Here is a 17,437-nt window from a genome sequence, read left to right as displayed (position 1 = left end):
TGTCATGAACATCATGCCCTGCCTCCTACTCAGGTGTACTTTCTGTGCTTAATATATGATGAAGTTGCTTTTTCCTTTTATGTGGGCTGGATAATGAGCATGAAAATACTCCAGTGATTGACATCTGTAATGTACATGGTGCTGGCTATAATTGCAGAGGGAAATATACTTTCGTAGGCCTGGGTACCACGTAACCACTGGGAATTACTGGAGGAAGTCCCTGCTTCCTGACGCAGGAACTCTTCATGACGTAGCGCTGCTGTTCCTGTGTCGGAATGAGGAGTGACGGTAAAAGGTCTGTCCACCGTCACTCGTGCTTGACGGTTCCCGGCTCTAGCAGCGGGGTACCCTGGGCTACAGTTCACTCTGGATACAGACCCAGAAGGACTGCAGTTGGACAGTGTGCAGTGAGCAGGTGTGGTGTGGCTTATAATCCACACCCCTCCTTCCTAGCCTTTTTCCAAAGTCCCAGACTTTCCTTGCCTAGCCTATCTCCATTCCCTGTGTGTTCATCCTCTCTGGAAAGAATACTCACCATTTAGGGCACTGATTTGACACGGTACTTCCCTGTACAGCTCCACTACATGGCCAGCTCTTATTCCCCTGAAGATTCCCCTCTGCTGCAAGAACCAATGTATGCAAAGTTTAGAGCATTTTTACTTGCTACCCACCTGTCACTGAAGGAAAGATGCATTTAATAGCCCTGTTCTGCCTCCCATATTTGTATATGCAAATAAGGACCAAGCCTTGGACCTAGGCTGTGGGTGCTTAGCTCTTTGAGGCAGAAGGGCAGGAGTGGTAAGAAGCTGGTCCAGGTAGAATCCAGGAGTCATAGCCTTCAGGAAACAGCTGGAAGTGGAGACCACAACAGTGCTCTTTCCTCAGTATGAATTTGAGGACGGAGAGTGGCAAGGAATGTGCAGGTATGGCCTTGTTCCTGCGTTGCCCATCATGACACAGTGCCCCCTAGGTGCAGGCCAGGAATGGGCTAGTTTACTCAGCTCCACACTTGGAACTTCAGCCAGACATGCAGACACAGCGAACCTCCCCTAACTCCCAGATCTGCCAACACTTAATGGAAGAGGTTCTGTGTTTTAGTAGGAGCACTGTCAGGTATAAACAAGCTTCCTGGCCCACAGGATCTCTAGGCAGCATGATGTCTGGATTGTGCAGGGCTATGTCAACTCCTGGGGCCCACCCTACCTTCTGTGGCCATCTAGCCATGAAAGCCTGAGCCCTCTCAGGCTCACACAGAGCCGCTCTCCTTGTACTTGCTGCCTGGTGGTGGAGCCTTGCGGTGGAGCCAGTGGGACTCAGAGAACATCTTATCCAGTCCTGGGTCCACAGCGTGCTCTAAGGGCTGGACACTAACAGAGACAGTGCTACCCTGATCTTCTGACCCTCCTCTTCTCCCCCAGGTTCACTGACCTCCGTGTTTGTCAGGCTCCCTTGTGGTGGTGTTGGGGTAAGTATTTCTTTAATGTGTAAATAATGTCCTGTTTGTTCTCAGAGCCTCAGTGGTCACAGAAATCATTGCCTTGCTCTTTCGAGTGGGTAATGGCTGCCAGGTGTTTTCCATAAACAGTACTAGGGGGCAGGCGGGGCCATTTGGGGCTTCAAAGGAACTGAGAGCCGGGAGCATTTTTTTTTCACCGTCTCAGGCACCTTTTTGGGGGGAAGGTTGTCTGACACTGCATCTGGAGCCCTACTAGTCCACAGCTCTTGTGCACATTTATGTGTAGCCTGCCTCAGAGCCTGCATCCACAATAGCACTGTGCTCATGTCCGCACAGGCCACAGAGGCTCCTTTGGGCAGAGTGGGCTTGTTCTGTGCCACTTACTAGCTTGTACTCCAGACAGAGTTCTCTGAAGGACGCCCATGAGTCAGGTGACATTTGTAAGACATTCTCAGGTTTGTGGTGATATGGGTAACCAGTCACCCAGGAAACAGACGGAGACACACAAGTGGTAAAGGACTGGCCATCAAGGCATCTATTCTGTCTGCACAGACAGCCTTAGCTTCTGATGTCAAACCGGCCTCAGGAGGCAGAGGTCCTGCTGTGCTCCTGTACTCTGGGGTGGAAGAGCAGGACCAAGCCTCCTGTCTGGTCGTCTGACCCTTGGAGTCCCACTGCACCACTGTGTGTTGGGCTAGCACGTGGCCAGAGTTGTCCTGCCAAACCTGTACCTTGTTTGATCATAGATCCTGGGGTGAAGCTGAGGTCTGGATTCTGTTATGGAAATGAAACAAAATTGTTTTCTTCCTGAGTCTTTACAGAAATCGCTGCTTTGAAAATTGCCCCGTCAGAAAGAGAATCGATGGCATCTATTCATACCACCACCAAGCCCTCCTGGAGTTACTTTGTTTTGTCTTGTAAATAGGCTGCAATCTCTTAATTCAGGGCAAATTTTTGGCCCGACTTGAAAAGTTTTAGATTTGCACTGCCCTGCAGCCAGAGAGCCCTGTGCAAGGCAGCATTTATAATTTGCAAATGAAAATTAAATGCGAGCTTAGATCTGGGGGGGTCGAACCTGGGCAATCTCCTGCACCACTAACCCCAGATCTTAGGTGCAGCAAGCATGCTAGATGAGTGCAGACATACTGCACAGATGTGAGTGGCACCCATGGCTGAAGGGAGTTAGGATCTTCAGGTCTTCTTTCACATGGGATCTGAGGCTAGGCCTGAGTGGACTCAGTTTTCCTTCCGGGTATAACCCACCAGTGTGTCAGAAAGAGCAATGCAGATGCTGTGGGGGAACTGAGGCCTGTGTAGGATGAGAAGCAGGCACCCAAAGGGAGGCCCTCTGTCCCTGGAAGCAGCTTTCCATTACCATTTCCTTTATGTAATAGTTCTTTCAGAGTTTAAAACTCAGCCTGCCTTAGTTCTGTGAAGTAAAGGTGTGAAATAGTTTTAACCTTTTTTTTTTCAAACCAAATAAAAAGAAAACAGTGCTGTTTTGTTTACCTCATTATTGTGAATTTCAACCTAGAAAGGACCTGTGTTCTTAACTCCTGTTCCATCCCTGCCTGGGAGTGTCTTCTGCCTCCTGCCATCTGCAGCTCCAGCCTCCTGATTCCCAGAGCTAACCCAAATTTGCCACATGCTCCATTACCATTGTTCAGTTTTCCTTTCCCAGATGCTTCTGTGTTTCCCTTCCACCTATGTCTGTCCTTCCTGGGAAACATTTGTCTATAGCTCCCATTCCACAGTAGCATCAGCACCCTGACTGAAAAGGGCCACCTCCCTCAGTACCCCTTCAGGGGAAGCAGCTGGACAAAACAGCAGCAAAGTCTTGTCAGGTCTCTGCAGCCTGGGCTACTGCAGGGGGATGGATCAAGGGTTTACCCCTCCCTCTGTGCAGAAGGGGGCTTGGCCAGACTATAGACGCCTACCTCCTATGTCCAGAAGAGCACAGTCTACAGAAAGTCCTGGAAGAGCAGGCAGATGACATGCATAGTCCCTTTCCCCATGTCTTAGCCAGGCTCTAAAACCAGGCCCCCTCTTCACACTTGGGAAGGAAATGATCACTGAACTCATTCATAGCCCAGCCTGGCCCGGGCTGCCCAGAACACTGCTGCCCTTGGAGATCACAAGCTGGTGGAGTGTCTCCTGCACTGTCACTTTTGATATTATAATGAGCTGATAATAATGATTTGATTCTCCAGCCAAAGCTGATTTTCATAGGATCACAAGCCAGTGTCTCAGCTTTGAACAGTGATGCCTCCCAGCAGGCGTTCCTTTGGCATTTGGGAACTATTCAGAGGACATAGCCCATCTAAGTACACCTTTCAGCAAAGACTAAACCAATATAAAGGAATTTTAGATCATCTGTCTCTGAGAGTGAAGCTTGTGGAAAAGCTGGGAAGAGTTGCTCCTTGCACTGATGATCAGTGTCTGTCAGTTAGCAGGATGGCGTGGTAGGTCAAGGCTGGAGATGAAGAGAGGTGCTTGTGGGTCTGGATTCTCACCTTCTTCGAGTGCTCAGAAGTGGTGTATGTGAGGATCTGGCAAACCTCAGATTGAAGAAGTTAAACAGCTGTTAGCCAAGCAACTCCCACTCACTCCCGGGCCATAACTCCCTGGCAAGGGCCTAAATCTCAGTGTGTCTGGTCCAGACCCTGTGTAGCCTCCAGGACATACATACAGACAAGTTATTCCTGTGCCCTGACGTTGCAGCCCTTTGATCCTTGCCCAGGCTCCTGTCTTGGGTTCCCCTATAAACCTAATAGTGGGAGTGTCTTATCTTGTTCCCCACTAGCCAGACCTTAAAAATGCATTCTCCTGGGCCTGCAAGATGACTCTGCAGGTCAGGATACTTGCTGCCAAGCCTGACAACCCAAGCTCAGTCCCTGAGGTTCATGTAGGAAAAGGAGAGAATTGACTTCTACAAGTTGTCCTCCGACCTCCATAAGAATTCATTTTTGTGCGTACATATCCATGTGTGTACGTACACACACACACACACACACACAGTTTTTTAAAATTGCAATACATTCTCCTTTGCCCAAGCCAATGAACAACTGGTGGGCCCTGCTTGCTGTTTGAAGTGGAAGCTAACAAGCCACCTGGGACAGACCTGGTTGTTCTTGATTAGGCTTCATGCCCTGGTCCCATTCAGTTACCTGCAGCCCTTAGTGAGAGTGTGCACTTAAAGTCAACACGAAGAAGAGCCACGGATTGTAGTTTCTGTTCCATTTCCTTTTCTGCTTGTTAATACAACTCTTCGCTCCAGTCCCATTTAAAAAGCGAGGCGATCAGTCACCTAGGATCCTTACTGTCGGCTCCAGGTCCACTGGAACAAATGAAAGGAGAAGGGTACCCCCAGAGGGTTGGAACACAGTATTTCTGGTCACTGTGTTTATTATTTTGGCATATCTCAAAAGGAAATGTACCTGGTGTGGGTTGCTGTCTGCTCTGGCCAGTCTACAACACAGGGGCAGAGCTTTAGGGGACCCAGGCTACACAACCTGTGGGATGGTAGTGACAATGACCCAGGAGTTGGCTCACTGAAGAGTGTTGTTTTCACAGGTGGATAGTGACACCATATGGAATGAGGTACACTCATCAGGAGCAGCCCGCCTGGCTGTGGGCTGCGTGGTGGAGCTGGTCTTCAAGGTGGCCACAGGAGAGCTAAAGGTCAGTCAGCATGATAGATCTGGCTGGGACACAAGGACGCTCAGCCCTTTCCCTGTTGGCCAGGGACTGGAAAGCATTGTCCAGGATAATGTGGACATTGCATGCTGGTGAAAACGTACAGTTCACATTCTGAGATGGATCTGTGGAGACCTTTACCCCTTCCCAGTTGCTAAGGAGCCTAGAAAGCTTTTGTTCGTGTAGCCTACCTCTTCAGCATCAGCTATATTGAGATTAAAGCGAGACATTTTCAGAGTAGTCATTGTCAAATAACAACAGCATCTGGTATAGTTCATGGCAGCTGGATTCACACCTGTCTGCCTTATGGTGTGAGACCAGTAGAGAGACACTGACCTCGTGTGAGTGAGGGTTGAAAAGGGAGTGCTTTGTGGAAACTAACTTCTTTGACCTGGCCAGTGCTGGCAGGTGGCAGACCTTGAAGACCCGTCAGTGTGGACCCTGCAGCCTCCTGTTCACTGTAGCTGTCTTACCCACAGGGTGGTTCTGAACCACATAGCAGTTGGGAAGTTAAGGCCCCAGGTCTCAGCATACCTAACCCTAGCAGAAACCATGCTTCGTTTTGTTTTGGTTTCAAGATTCATTATCTATTATGTACACAGTATTCTGCCTCCATGGATGCCTGCGGGTTGTAAGAGGGTACTAGATCTCATTGTAGATGATTGTGAGCCACCATATGGTTGCTGGGAATTGAACTGAGGATCTCTAAAAGAACAGCCAGTGCTCTTAACCTCTGAGCCATCTCTCTAGCTCCTTGTTTCGTTTTTCAAACCCTTAATGCTACCACTCATCTCCCAAGAAAGGCCTTCCATGCCAGGGCGCCTGTCACATGCGTAGGGACAGGCACCTGTGAAGTCCAAACCCCATCACTGGCAGCTCCTGCCTGTCTTATTCCCAGAAGTGAAAAGCCTTGCTCTACTTGAAAAGTGTCCTAGATCTCCCGAAATTAGAAGGCCCATAATTTCTCCCATCATTACGAGGAAAATGGCTATCTCTGAGAAAAGAGGGTCTGGCTCAGCTCACAGTGATAGATAGGTACAGACAGAGAGGCTTCCTGGAGCTAGCCCACACATGGCCTCCCTCAGAACCACCACACTGTCTTCCTTGCTCAGCATGGTATGCTAAAAGATGGGGCCTGGAGGTAGAAGACTACACTTGGTGGAAGCTTATCATGGGGATGTTCATGGGGAAGCGTCCCCTTGGGAGTTTGTGTGTGCCCATTGTGGGGCTGGTGAGTCTTCATGCCATGCTCACCTGCTGCTCAGCACCATCCATACTGTTGTCTGCAAGAGGCAGGTGGAATCTGAGGCTTGTCAGGCTCCCGAAGCCAGTGCCCAGGACTCGGCACTGAGTGTTGGCACAAGATTGAGGAAGGAAGTCTGCAGCACTGAGTGTCATGGCATCTGTCTTGTGGATCCACCTCTCAGCCTTACCACTGCCCTGGTCCTGTCAACCCAGAACTCTTGGCTGGTCTTTGTGCTCAGTTAAAGCTTGACCATGCCTCTTCCTGGTACTGAAGAGAGTCAGACTTGGTTGAATGTGCTTACAGCAGCAGCTCCAGTGGTGTGCAGGTGGTTCTGTAAAGAACGAGTGATGGGGTATAGGCTCTGCAGCGATGCCATCCAGTACCAGCTCTGTCGTGATTAGTTTCTGGGTGGGAGGAGAATTGGGTAATACATGTGCTGTCCATGCCCCTAATAGCTAAGATATGGTCAGGATAGAGGTGGGCACAAGACCTACTTGAGGTCCTACATGAACCCAGCAGCAACCTATATGAGTACTTTTGTTTTTGTTTTTAAATGGGAGAATGAGAAAACAAGTTCTCATTTAGCCAAGCTAGCCTCCAGCTCACAGTGTAGCCGAGACTGTCCCCAAGCTCCTGATCTTCCTGCTGGGATTATATCATGCCCAGCTTCTTTTTGTCTGTATCTACGCCTGCCATAAGGCTGCTGGTGAGCAACAGGCAACAAGACCATCCAGGACCAAGCCCACACCCCCCAGTGACTGCAGCCCTAACCCTTGACACTTGCAAACAGAGTCAGTTGGTCTACTGTCTGTCAGTAGGTCAGGTCAGGCTCTCTGACCTTCCTCCAAGGCTCAGCTAATCCCATTTCCAATCCATGTCATGGGACCAGTAGTAATGGAAACCACATCCTCCTGTGGATTCTGAATCTGGTGTTTGTAGTGACTTTGGGGGAATAATAAATGTCTTTCCTCACTATTTCCCACTGTCTGCTATCCTTTGCAGAATGGCTTTGCTGTGGTTCGTCCCCCAGGACACCATGCCGAGGAGAGTACACCCATGTAAGTGGACACACCAGGCTTATAAAAATCATGGGTGATGGGGCTGGGTGAGCATCTAAGTGGCCTTGTGCACCTCACCCAGGGCGTGTTACTTTGTCTCCCTTGCCCACAACCAAGGTGGACATGTGATTTGAGAGTAGTGCAATTGGATGAGGAGTATGGGCATGAAGGCTTCCCTGTTGGGTTTAACCAAGAGATGGTTCAACTGATGGAAATGATGGCATCAGGGAGGCTGTGCCAGATATGTGTGTGATGATACTGTAGGTTCCTAGTCCATGGGAACAGTACCGTTCACATTATTGATGGGGCTTATCACCCTTTTTAACCTTAAAAAGGTAAGCTGTTACTCACTTTTCTTTACATTTGTACTGCTCAAAAATAGTACACAAACAAGTACAAAAATCATCGAGAGGGACATGGTGGCCGACACTGGTAATACCAGAACTCAGAGGGGAAGGCAGGAGGATGGTGGTAAGCCTTGGCTACATGGTGTAGAAAATAAAACAGAAAACAAAGACTGAACTCTAACTCAGTGAATTCCTCAGAGCCTTGCCCAGAGACTGAACCAATTAGATAATTCCAAATAGGTGTCTCCAAATGATTCTAGATCCTGTGAAGTTGACAGCTGTTATTAACCATTAACAGTGTATGTGTGCATGTGTGTATCTATCTGATACATGTGTGTCTGTGTATATTGGTGGTGTGTGCATGTGTGTTTGGGTATAACTGTAAGTTATGTGTTTCTATAGATCGGTATCTTACGGTATATACACTTGTGTGCCTGTGTGTATATCTGGCATGTGGGAAGATTGTCTATGGTGGGAAGATGTCTTCTATAGTGTGTGTGCTCATACTTCAGTATGTATTTGTGGAGGATGATACGTGTGTCTGATGGATGAGTCTTATGTGGCACATATGCTTGTGTGCCTGTGGATCTATGGTATATGTATATTAACATAGCTTGTATGTCTCTATGTCTGTCTTCATGGCTGTTGGTTAATCAGCAGCATCCGTTAAGGTCCCCAGTTAGGAACCAGCTGTCCTTCACCTGAGCCCTCCATAGGACTCTAGATGTTCTGCTAAGAGTTGTAAAACCGGTAACCAGACGTCTCCTCTGCAGGGGGTTCTGTTACTTCAATTCCGTGGCAGTCGCAGCCAAACTTCTCCAGCAGAGGCTGAATGTGAGCAAGATCCTCATTGTGGACTGGGTGAGTGGCTGCCTGCCCAGCAGGCCTGACTGAGCATGGGCCTTCACCTCTACTGAAACTAGAATCCAGGAACTGAACTTTCTGGAAACAGTCCTAGAGATCAGAGAAGTTGGCTTCAAGACTGATCCTGCCAGTCAGGGGCCCAACCTGCCAGACTAGTACACACATTTGAGGGAGGCCATCATCACTGGTCCTCAGAACTATCTCTCAAGAGGCTAGAGTTTCAAAGGTTGTGTTTAGGTTTGACTGTATGCTCTGACTTGGGGACATGGACCTGGCTGCCCACCTTATGCCAGCTGAAACTCACTTCACACAGTGACTGAGCCTCCGTCTTCCTGAATGAGCGCAGCTTCTTGCAACCCCACTGTCTGGAATAATTGCTATTTCTCTGAGAACTAAGCCAAGTGTCAGAAGCAGCACACTGTCCCATGAGTAGACAGGAGTTGGGGTGTGCATGTCAACACCCCTTTTTAGTCATGGTGCCTGGGTGTCACAAGCTCTGAGCAGCAAAAAAAGAGGCAGCCTGGGCTTTGCCAGGCCTGTGATCACCCTGGTCCTGGCTGTGGGCTGTGGTCTCCAGGACAAGTGTGCTGGATGGCCCTGTTCTGCATATTGTGTGAAAAGCTCTAAGAAGCCAGTGGTTCTAAGACAGAAACGCTCTTTGATACTGACGTCTCATAACATACTTTACTAAGCCCACGTCAGGTGGGATATCATTTGGATTTCATGCCCTTCTCCGTTTCAGAAAGAAGCAACGAAACGTAACCCAGGAGACAAATCAACTCTCGGATCTAGAACAGGGCCTAAGCAAGGCAGGGAAAACAGGGCAGTTTTTCACACACAGTGAGCCTGTCCCCTCCTGCAACCTTGCCCTTCCTCGGGGAGCAAGCAGACTTGTGCAAAAAGACAGAAGTGCCTTGCAGTTGGAGGCAACATAGATATGACAGTTACATTCTGGGAACAACTGATTCAGCAGATGGCCCACATAGACACTGTCTTATCTCCCAGGGCCACACTTTGTGTTAAACTGCTTGATGGTGACACATAGACAGTCGTACGGCTTACTGCTGTACAGTGGTTATCCGTGGTCCCTCCTCTCGGCAGGGACCTGGTGAGTGAGATGGGGACACTTGTCTTCACTTGACATCCACATCCTACACTGAGCACAGGTGACCTTGTAGAGAGAAGTTTTCACACACATGGCTATGCAGCACAGGGCCAACCAGCCTGCCCGTCCTGGGAACCAATTCTCATGGCCCTCAGCAGTGTTCACAGGCCTGGCTGAAGCCAATACGGCCTCTTTTTTCTTGCCTTCTGCTCTCATGGTTACATGGGCATTGTGTCTTAAGGAAACAGCTGGTCGGGGTTAGAGAGATGGCTCAGTGGTTAAGAGCCCTGGCTGTTCTTCTAGAGGACCTGGGTTCAATTCCCAGCACCCAGACGGCAGCTCACAACTGTCAGTAACTCTTTTCTAGAGAATCCAACACCCTCACACAGACATACATGCAGGCAAAACACCAGTGTACATAAAATACAAATAAATAAATTATTTTTAAAAGAAGAAAACTGCTGGTCATTTCAGGGTGGGACCCTGGGCACCTGTCTGTCAACCAAGTTCACTTGCCATACCCCCTCTACGATGAGGAGCGCCTCACATGTGCCTCTAGATAGCCAACCCACCATCTGTGATTACCCTGATGGAAGTGAGGAAGTGGCTCTCCACAACTGAGGCAGGCACATAAGAGTAATCAGATGGATTTGTTTGAAATCACAGCCTCAGCTCAGCTAGAAGTTAGCCCCATCCTCTTCACTGAAGTCAGGAATGTGCTCTGGTGCTCATGGTGCACAGAGACACTGCCAGCTTGGACTCTAGCTTCAACATCTCTGTGATGCTGCTGGCACCCCTAGTACCTTACCATGAGGTGCAAGCTAGGCTGAAGGTTTTATGGTTTGCCAAGTAAGAGATGTTAGCCCAAGGTATGGGGGACAGCTCGATGGTAAGAGCTGTTCCTGAGGCCTGGTCCTCCGTGAGCCAGTTTTCTTGGTCTCGCAGGATGTGCACCATGGGAACGGGACCCAGCAGGCTTTCTACAATGACCCCAATGTTCTCTACATGTCCCTGCACCGCTATGACGATGGGAACTTCTTCCCGGGAAGTGGAGCCCCAGATGAGGTACGTGGAGTGTGGGAAACTTTGGGGATAACTGGGAGGACAAGCCAGCTTGGAGCCAGGTGTTGCAACTATCTGGAAAGCAGGGCAGATGCAGGCCACACCTGACTGCCACAGAAGCTGCACTTCACAACTCAGACTGCCCTTCCAGAAAATGCTAGCCTAGATTATGCTGTACATGACTTGGGCCAGAATTTTGTCTAATGTTCAGTGAGAATCTACACATCATTTCTGGTTCCATTCAGGGCAAGGAAACATATGCCCAAGGGAGGTGCTGTACTGCTCCTCCAGGATACCTGCTTTTCTCTACCTGTGCTGGCTCTCCCAGCCACTGTCTTTAGGGAGCATCTGCAGGCAGCACACCCATGTCCCTCTCTGTCCATTTGGCATCTGGTACTACGTGGTGGTCCCAGGAGCACAGAGCCTGCCTCCTGAAGACAGTCCCGCAGTCCAGAGCCACTTCTGTGCACACATAATGCACAGTCCTCAGGTGTCTCTCATTAGTTCCTCCTAGTTCGGGGCCTGTGAGCAGCTGCATCCATGTAAAATCTGCTCCACTGATAACAGTTCCTGGTACTGGAGTGGCTAGCTTCACTGGTGAGCACACTCACCATGAATATCCCTATGGGCCTGTCAGCCCACACACTAGTGCAAGTATCAGGTGTACTAGATATTCTTTTCAGAGTGTCGGTGACAGCAGTTTCTCCCCTTGTGGCCACAGGTGGGCACAGGGCCAGGCGTGGGTTTCAACGTCAACATGGCTTTCACGGGTGGCCTTGAACCCCCCATGGGAGATGCAGAGTACCTGGCGGCTTTCAGGTGAGTACTCATCTGTCCACCCACTGCCCAGTTAGTGGCCTTTATTTCTGACTGGATGCTGTTTGCAGGTCAGGGTCTGTGAAGGCTCCTGTTGACTCTGGTACTCTCTTGATGACAGTAACGGATGTCCTCCAGTCACAGCAGCCCCTGCAGCTGGTGACTGGGCCAGCCCTCGTCCCCCAGGCCTTGCTCTCTCCTCCTGAATTGTGCTCCCTGAGGGCATTTCTTGAGTATGCCTGCAGTTCTATGATCCTGGGGCCAAGTGTGACCCCTGCTGTCCCTGCCCAGGTGTCCACAGTGTCTGACCTGCCTGGCCAGCCTTTGAGGTGAGGCTGCCTTCCTTAGTCACCTGACATCTGTCCTAACGTTTGGCAAAGTGTATGAATGATAATCCTTTAGTGAGGGTGCCTTCTCATGCTTCAGTCGCTTCTTTGAAAAGAGAAATTGTTTCAGGTTGGTTTTCTTTATTTTAATGTAAAGTAGTACTTTGAAGTTCACAATTTATGGTTCCCTGGGCATCAGGTGGGGACAGAAGGGTCAGAGGCTCGTTCCCCTTTCTTCTTCAGTCTCCTCCTTCGGGGCCCCGTGGGAGAAGGCGTGCCTCAAAGGCAGCACCTTGTTCTTCAGAGCCCTCTTCTGCCAGGTCACATTTTCAGGGGATCAAGCCTCTGATGAAGAAAAGATAAGAAAATTGTCCCTGATGAGATCCAGAAGTGACCGGCACTTTCTCTTCAGGCTCAGAGCCTTGTAGGAGAAAAGGAACTGTAATTCAAACCAGGCCTCCTAGCCAGACACAGCTTTGAAGTTGGCGGAGCTTGGGCGGAACACCGTGGGCTGGGAAGCGGAGAGTGAGTGATACACTGTCCTTAGCCTCCTGGACCTGTCTTCAGTGCCTGGCCTCAGCAGTGAAACAGTCATGTGTGGCATCAGGAGGTGTGACAAAGGTGTCACTGGTGCTGGTGTTATGAGTGGCTTCTTTAATTCCTCACTGGCCTCAAACCACAAAGCTTGCTGCCTTTCCAAACAGATGTTTGGGGAGCGGGGTATGTGGGGGGGGGGGGTGTGTGAGACACACATGGTCCCTGTGAGTACACACTGTGGTGATACCACTGTAGTCACCACTCTGCCTTCTGAGGGTTCATGTCTGAGAGACAAGCACTCTGTAGAGATTTGGTTAAACTATCAGCTACCTTTTTTAAGGTTGTTGCAATTCATCATGGTATCCCACTGCTTCCTTAGATAGAATTTCAGCAAAGACAGTGGTCTTAGAAATCAAGAAACAGAAGCATAAAGCTCAGCATTGGAAGACCAGTGAGTCAGCAGCCTCTCTTAACCTGCTTGGCCCCCATAGAGGAACAGAGATTAATTGCTCCCAACCATCAGGGGGCCTCAGATGCCCCCAGAGGTGAGGCCCTGGCCAAGCCTTGTCCACCTCAATCCTGGGCCCAGGGCTGTTGAGAAAGTAATTCACCACGCCTGGTGAATAAGTAATATGTCCGCTGCATTCTGAGTAGAGGACCTGGTCCCAGGATGAAGCAGGCAGGGTGTTGAAGTGAACCGGTCCAGCAATTGGTGAAGAGGCCTGGGTTAGAACTACCTTGTTAAACAGTGAAAAGCCGTGGCATTGGGGGGAGCTGGGGCTAATATGAATGTGGGAAATATGATCTCCGGCACTTGCTTGTAGGGGTGTGAGCAGCACCAGGCCAAAGATTCAAAAGAGCAGGTTTGGGTGTGTAAGCAGAGAATGCTCTGGCAAGGGACATTGTGAAAAACTGTCTGGGGTGGCATTTAGTAATCCAGGAAACACAGGTGTGATGCATTAGGACAGAATGTTCTAGATGTGAAGAAGTGAGGACCCTACTCCTCTGGTCCTAAGAGATAGGAACTGGATCAGGGAGAAAGTCAAAACCACCCAGTTGAGGCCAAAAGAACCTCCCATCAGCCTAAGCCTTTGCCAACTTGAGGATGCCCTTTATACAAAGTCTGACATGTTGTTCCTACTGTAGATAAGTAGGGGGAAGTACTGAAAATCGGGGTCTGTAGAAAAAAAGGCAAGCTCTGGAATTAGAGGTTGTCAGCATGGGGGAATTGGGGATAGGGTTACCATGGTGAGCAAATGGAGATGACAGTGAAAGCAGAGTGTAAGATGGAGAATGGACCCTGGTAGCTTTGCTACAGAACACTGACCCCTGGATGAAGGGACACAGAGCTTAGTGCCCCCCCAGCCCTGACTGTGGCAGCCACCAGCCTGGACTGGGTTAGAGGTGGGTTCAGTGACTCTCCCAATGATGCTGTGAGGCTCTCACAGCACAGCAGCAGGAACACCTGCTCTCATCTGGGAACCTAAGTCTTGAGGCACTTACTGCAGTTAGTGTGTATTTCAGAGGTGCCCCGTGTGCATTCTGCCCTCTCAGGAGAGGGGTGCATGGCTATGGGCCTCTGGTACTGGCCTACCTTTCCATGCAGCTGGCAATGAACAGTTCCTCTGTGAGGTGCAGTGTGAGCCTACATCCCTGCCTGGTGCATTAGCCTCACGTTTCACCTAGCAAGCCACAGGCAGACGACAGATGCAGGCATGTGTCTAGGCCATGCATGTACGTGAGAGCCCGCGTGCCAGACTATGGGGTGGTTGATTCAAAAGCAGGATGACACTGGTAATGAAGGCTGCCTAAGCAACAGAAGAAACACTCATCATGCAACACATAACATGACACCGCATACATAGTCTACTACACCACGGTCACCCTCAGAAGCCTGCAGCCACTCAACCTAGCCACTATATTGTGCACCTGAGTACCTGTGGGGCTCCTCATTGCCTCCCTCCACTAAGGAGTGAGCTATGATCACATTTCCAGCCTTCTCAGAGGGCTGCCCATTTTGACTCATTTGTTCCTCCTCTGGGCAAATCTGTAAATTTATCTGTTTTGAGAAGCCTCACCTCCCTGCCCCCAATCTCTCACTCACAGACACCAATACACACATAAACAGAAAAGGCTTTTCTATTTCAGAAACTAAGCTGATGATTTAAAATTTATTTGGGGAGGTAAAATGTAAGCCCAGCCTCCCATTTTCTTTGAATGCCAGTTAAATAGGGACATTCTTTGAGGTTCTTTCCTGCAAGGTGGTGGGTAGGAGGCACATTCACAGTGCAGCAGGGAGTATCCAGCTGATGCATAAAGTAAAAAAGCCGTGTCCCAACAAGGAGCAAAGACATCCATGGTGTCACACATGGACGCTGGAGACACCCTCTAACACATACCTTACATTCAGGGCTATCACCAGTTGTCTTAGTTTCAGTGTATTTCCAGACTGAGATGAGAAGACACCAAGCCTGGGACATTCAAAGACTGTATCTTCTGATATCCATTCCTCCTGTGCACATGGGGCTACCTGGGAATGGGTTTGGTTTGGTTCTGGACCATAACACACAGAAAATGTAAGCATCAGTGCTCATGGTGTGAGCTCCATTTAATAATGGTTTTAGCAGAACTTTCTTTTGGGCAGGTATTGGATATTAAATAGCTCAGCTGTACTTCAAAGCCCACTAGATGCACTTGCTGCAGTGCTTAACAAATAGCATAGTTGGCACAAACCACTGTGATTTTACTTGAAAAAAAATGACTTGGCTTTAAAATCCCTATCAAAACCATGATAGGTTCTGCTTTCTGAAGACAAGGTTGTGTGACAGTATCTTCGTTGAGTCGTTAAGGTGCAGTCTCCTTGGTGTGATGTGGACAACCACTCTCGGTCCGGCCATCTTGTCAGTTCAGTGTCCCACGCTCCCACGACAAGCCCACTCCATGCAAGGATGCCAGAGGATCCAATGGCATTTTCTCTACCCTGTAACTGACCACTGTGGCAGGTTTCTAGACAAATGCCAGTGTGTTCACAGGGTAGATGCTCAGCTTAAATGCTTTGTACTAATGAAATGATAGTCTGGTGTGCCTTTGTTGCAGTGAGGCACCATGACAGCTGTGTAGTCTGAGCCTGAGGTTCTACCCTGAAGAGCAGGACATGAGCCATGCACATGAGTCCAGGGCAGAGATCCACAGCCATGGCTCCTAGGTGGAATCCACCAGTGTTTGTGTCTTTCCTCATCACCCATGACTGCTGCTTTGACATCATAAGGCATCTGTACCTGGTATTGCCTGGTGTGGCCCCAAGACTAAAAGACTTCCTGCCCAGACTTTTGTAGAAAGTGTTCTGGCCCTCATCTGTAGTTACCTGGTTGTGTCCTGCACTCTAGCAGTAGTCCACAGAGCCCCCAAGGTGCAGACTGGCCTTGGAAAGTCCCTTCATCCTGAGACAAACAATTCCAAGAGACACTAGATTCTGTTCACCCTCCAGAGCAGCAGAAGCCCAATCCCTCCACAACTGCCCAACTTTGGTTTGGAATACATGTCTGGGCTTCGGTTTCCTAAGGTGAACTTGGTATCTTTGTAATAGACTTCTCCATACTGGCCATGGCCAAGCCAACTGAAGTAGCATGTGAGGCCACACTACTCTACTGTACCTTTCTCTGTACTGTCTTTGGGAGCTCGGTTACAGATAGCATGTGTTCTGCCCCCTGAAGTCAGGAATTAGCAGCCAGGTTCCACCTATAATCATTCCTGAGTTGGCCCCATTGAATTCTGAGTGTCTTTTGGCCAGAGTTCACACTTCTGCTAACTTGGATAGGAGTTTCACTAGGTAAGAGAGGCTGGAGGAGAAAGTGGAGTTGTTGAGCCCTGTTTTAATTCCTGAGACAAGGTTTATAAAGGCCCACCACGTATGCTAGAACGGCTGTGAGACACAGTTGTCTTCTAGGTGGGACAGATTAGGTGGGGTGGCTTCACAAACAGGTAGCCCAGAAAGATGCAAAGGGCCCCAACAGGCTCACAGCCCTACCTGTGCAGTCACATAACCAGGTTCCACACCCACCTTCCTCATCTGCTCCATGAGCACAGAACACTCCAGCGCAAGGCTAGGAGAACACAAATATCTCTGTCTCAGGGTTGCTGCTGGCCTCCAGAGGGACACTGAAAGTTGATGTTAACCATTCTGATAAAGTAATCTCTGAGGATGCTTACAGCCTTCTAGCCTCCTGGGTCAGTTACAGGATTCTGTTCATGGCTGTCCACCATGGCTTGCCCGTGGCTCATGGGTTTTGTGTTGAGAGGTAGAGTGACTTAGCCATTGAACTACTCGGTGGTCATGTTTTACACAATTCTCTTAACTGCGATAGTAGTTTCCCCTTTTGCCATTCTAGGAGTCTTGTTTTCTCTTTAATTTACTCTCACACATGCACAGATGGCCATTGATTATGGGCACAGAGCACTATCAAGTGAATGGGAAGCCCTTGTGGACTGCACCCCAGCAGGACTGCAGAAAGTTAGCCAGGGCTTTGTCTTTTCAGCAGTGTGTAGTTCCCAGTGCCTCATGCGGGATGGTAACCATATGTCTTAGTTACTTTCCACATGGTTGTGACAGAAGCTGCTTAAGGAAAGAAGGGTTTATTTAGGCTCACAGTTCAAGGGTGTCATGGCTGGAGGTCAGAGCATCAGGAGCTTGAGGCAGGGGCTCGCATTGCATTTACAGTACAGGAAGCAGAGAAGGGGCTGTGCAGGTGTCAGTTTACTTGGCAGCTCATCTAGGATGTGTCGTCCTACCCTAGCCCCATGGCTAACTTAATCTAGACCGTCCCTCATGGGCATGCTCAGTGGATTGTCTCTGAGGCAATTCTGGATTTTGTCAGGTTCACATCAGTAGTGACTATCACAGAGTACCTTTCTTAGATTAGAGTCC

At 49.3% G+C, this 17,437-nt stretch overlaps 1 protein-coding gene across 11 annotated transcripts in view; it reads left to right on the top strand.

Moving 5' to 3' along the window:
* Positions 1–17,437, top strand: part of Hdac4 (histone deacetylase 4) — a 270,698-nt gene that overhangs the window by 231,121 nt on the left and 22,140 nt on the right. For all 11 annotated transcript variants that reach the window (XM_036172953.1, XM_036172943.1, XM_036172952.1 and 8 more), the window contains exons 17-22: positions 1,419–1,465; positions 5,030–5,137; positions 7,401–7,456; positions 8,577–8,664; positions 10,718–10,837; positions 11,556–11,653. In XM_036172953.1, the coding sequence (XP_036028846.1) occupies positions 1,419–1,465; positions 5,030–5,137; positions 7,401–7,456; positions 8,577–8,664; positions 10,718–10,837; positions 11,556–11,653 (517 nt within the window). The remainder of the gene's footprint in view (positions 1–1,418; positions 1,466–5,029; positions 5,138–7,400; positions 7,457–8,576; positions 8,665–10,717; positions 10,838–11,555; positions 11,654–17,437) is intronic.

The sequence above is a fragment of the Onychomys torridus genome, chromosome 23, assembly GCF_903995425.1.
Source record: "Onychomys torridus chromosome 23, mOncTor1.1, whole genome shotgun sequence".
In the NCBI taxonomy this organism is placed as follows: domain Eukaryota; kingdom Metazoa; phylum Chordata; class Mammalia; order Rodentia; family Cricetidae; genus Onychomys; species Onychomys torridus.
Note: the sequence above shows the minus strand (reverse complement) of the source record. Positions and strands in the feature narration are given on the sequence as shown.